Below are 2,126 nucleotides of genomic sequence, written 5' to 3'. Positions count from 1 at the left end.
GGTGCAAACCATGATTTTTGTTTAGCATAACAATAATACTGAAGCACAAATCTCTCACTAGTGAAAATTTGAAACCACAGACCACACAAGATAAATTCACAAACATAATACTTGTTACTCCAGGCCCTTCTTTGCTATGCAAGGACCCCTTGAGATGATATAATAGCAAATCATCAAATGAGAAAATAAAAAGGGGAGGGGAGGAGGGGGGGGGGGGTGGGTGGGGAATTTAGTAATGCAGGAACTTACATGGGCTGTTCCTAACTGGTGGCCGATATCTTGGTTGTTTAGCACAGCTCTTGATAGATTTGTTGGTCTTATTGGCTTCCTAATATTTGAAAGGAGAAAAATGTTTACAGTGAACACAACAATTCCAAACCAATATCATGGGAAAGCATATCATGATCTATTAAGTCCAAACATCTTACCAGGTTATCCATTTCCAGCTTCCTTTGAGCACCTGCTTCAATAATTACCACAACTAGATAAGAATTTACATAGGAAGACGAACAAAGAACAAGTGCAAATTTTGAATTTCCCTTGCATTGAGCAGCCCCATGCATATCTAGAACTGTGAACATGATTATGTAACGAAGTACTAGTGTCATAAGGACATTGTAATCAAGTAAATGGCCCATCAGGCCATCACCCAACTTTAATTGTGACCAGTATATAAAAATTTTCATATATTTTATGGAGAAAATATTTCAGTCAATCCAGGCCTAGAACTGTCTATCAGATGGATAGAATTGCCTACATCACCCCGAAAGTAGGGACATTTTCTATGAAGTGCAATTTAAAAAGATCACCTAGCTAGGTGAACCATAAGGACCGTAACTTTTCCCACTACAATTATTTAAAATAGGGTTTGATTTAGCTGTTGGTGGGGTCCTTGGCTAATAGATAGTGCCGAATAGATTTTTAGTGATTGAAGTATTATATTTTTAAGATGGTCATGAGGCAAGAAAAACCAGAAATTTGTTTAAAATTAGGAAGTCTATACGCAATAAGCGACTCAGTTCAAAGTCATTTTTGACATAAGACCTAAGCTATGCATGTCCTCCCTCACCAATTCTCCCATAATCATTTTAGGTCTGCCCTGGCTCTTTTAACTCCTTCAATCCGAATCAAATCACTCTCCGTAATAGAGCACCTGAAGGCCTCCGTTTAACATGGCCATGCCACCTCAAACGACTTTATTTTAGCTTATCATATATCTGAAGCTACTCTAAAATCAACTCTAAAATGATAATTCCTTACTTTATTCTTCTTAGTTCTGCCACACATCCATCTCACCCTCCTCATCTTAGTTACACTTGAGTTTATTTATAATATGCTTCTTAACTGCCCAACATTCTGAAAGTAAGATCCCCCTCCCTATTTCTCTTCCCTCCTAGATTCCCCACTTCCTTTAATCATTGAACCTCCTCTTAACTATTCTTCCCCTGATGATTCCCTTTAGTGAAGCAGATGAATCACAGAAGTGGGATTATTTTAGTAAAAGTAAGTATGGTCTGGTTCATGGATTTTCACTAAAGAAAACTACTACTCAGCCTTTTCCCAACTTCAATATTATAACTTTCATTGTAACAAACTATTCTAATCGGCCTAAGCCAAGGGTAGGAGCTAAGACTCTGAAATTAGACAAGTAGGACTATTTTAGTCCAAATTTGTTGGGATATTTGAGTTCTTTATATGTTAAAAGTAAGCCAAGTCTTCAAAATAGTTAGGAATTTGAATCTAGATTACATTGTCTATTTTTGTTTTAGAGCCCTAATATGTGTAATAATGTTCAATTTCACTCTTACGATTTTTCCAAATAGTATTTTAAGGCTGTTTTGGTATGATTTCTAATTCAATTTCATAGGGTCATAAATTGAAATTATGGTGTTCGAGATGATTTTTTGAAATCAATTCCATCTGAAATAGTGAAATAGCTGACAACCTATTTCAACATTGAAATTTCAAGCCTAATCTGCAATCCACTTCAGTGAGCAGGTGTTAATAACAGGGGCAAATGTGTCATTTGACATGCTTAAAAAAGAAATGAAAGCGAAATCACTATATTTCGCCGCCAACCACCACCACCACCCCCCCCTTCAGCTCAGCCCCAGCCCCAACCCCAG

The 2,126-nt window shown here is 37.0% G+C and overlaps 1 protein-coding gene across 2 annotated transcripts in view; it reads right to left on the bottom strand.

Moving 5' to 3' along the window:
• Nucleotides 1-249: 249 nt before the first annotated feature.
• The window catches only part of LOC122081855 (cyclin-dependent kinase F-4), a gene marked incomplete at its 3' end in the record, with an annotated part of 12,761 nt that continues 10,884 nt past the window's right edge, over nt 250-2,126 (bottom strand). The window contains 2 exon segments of one of the 2 annotated variants that reach the window (XM_042649207.1): nt 250-328; nt 429-463. In XM_042649207.1, the coding sequence (XP_042505141.1) occupies nt 250-328; nt 429-463 (114 nt within the window). 2 annotated transcript variants of the gene reach the window in all.

This window comes from Macadamia integrifolia, chromosome 6, assembly GCF_013358625.1.
Source record: "Macadamia integrifolia cultivar HAES 741 chromosome 6, SCU_Mint_v3, whole genome shotgun sequence".
Taxonomy (NCBI): domain Eukaryota; kingdom Viridiplantae; phylum Streptophyta; class Magnoliopsida; order Proteales; family Proteaceae; genus Macadamia; species Macadamia integrifolia.
This window is presented reverse-complemented; position numbering and strand designations above follow the sequence as displayed.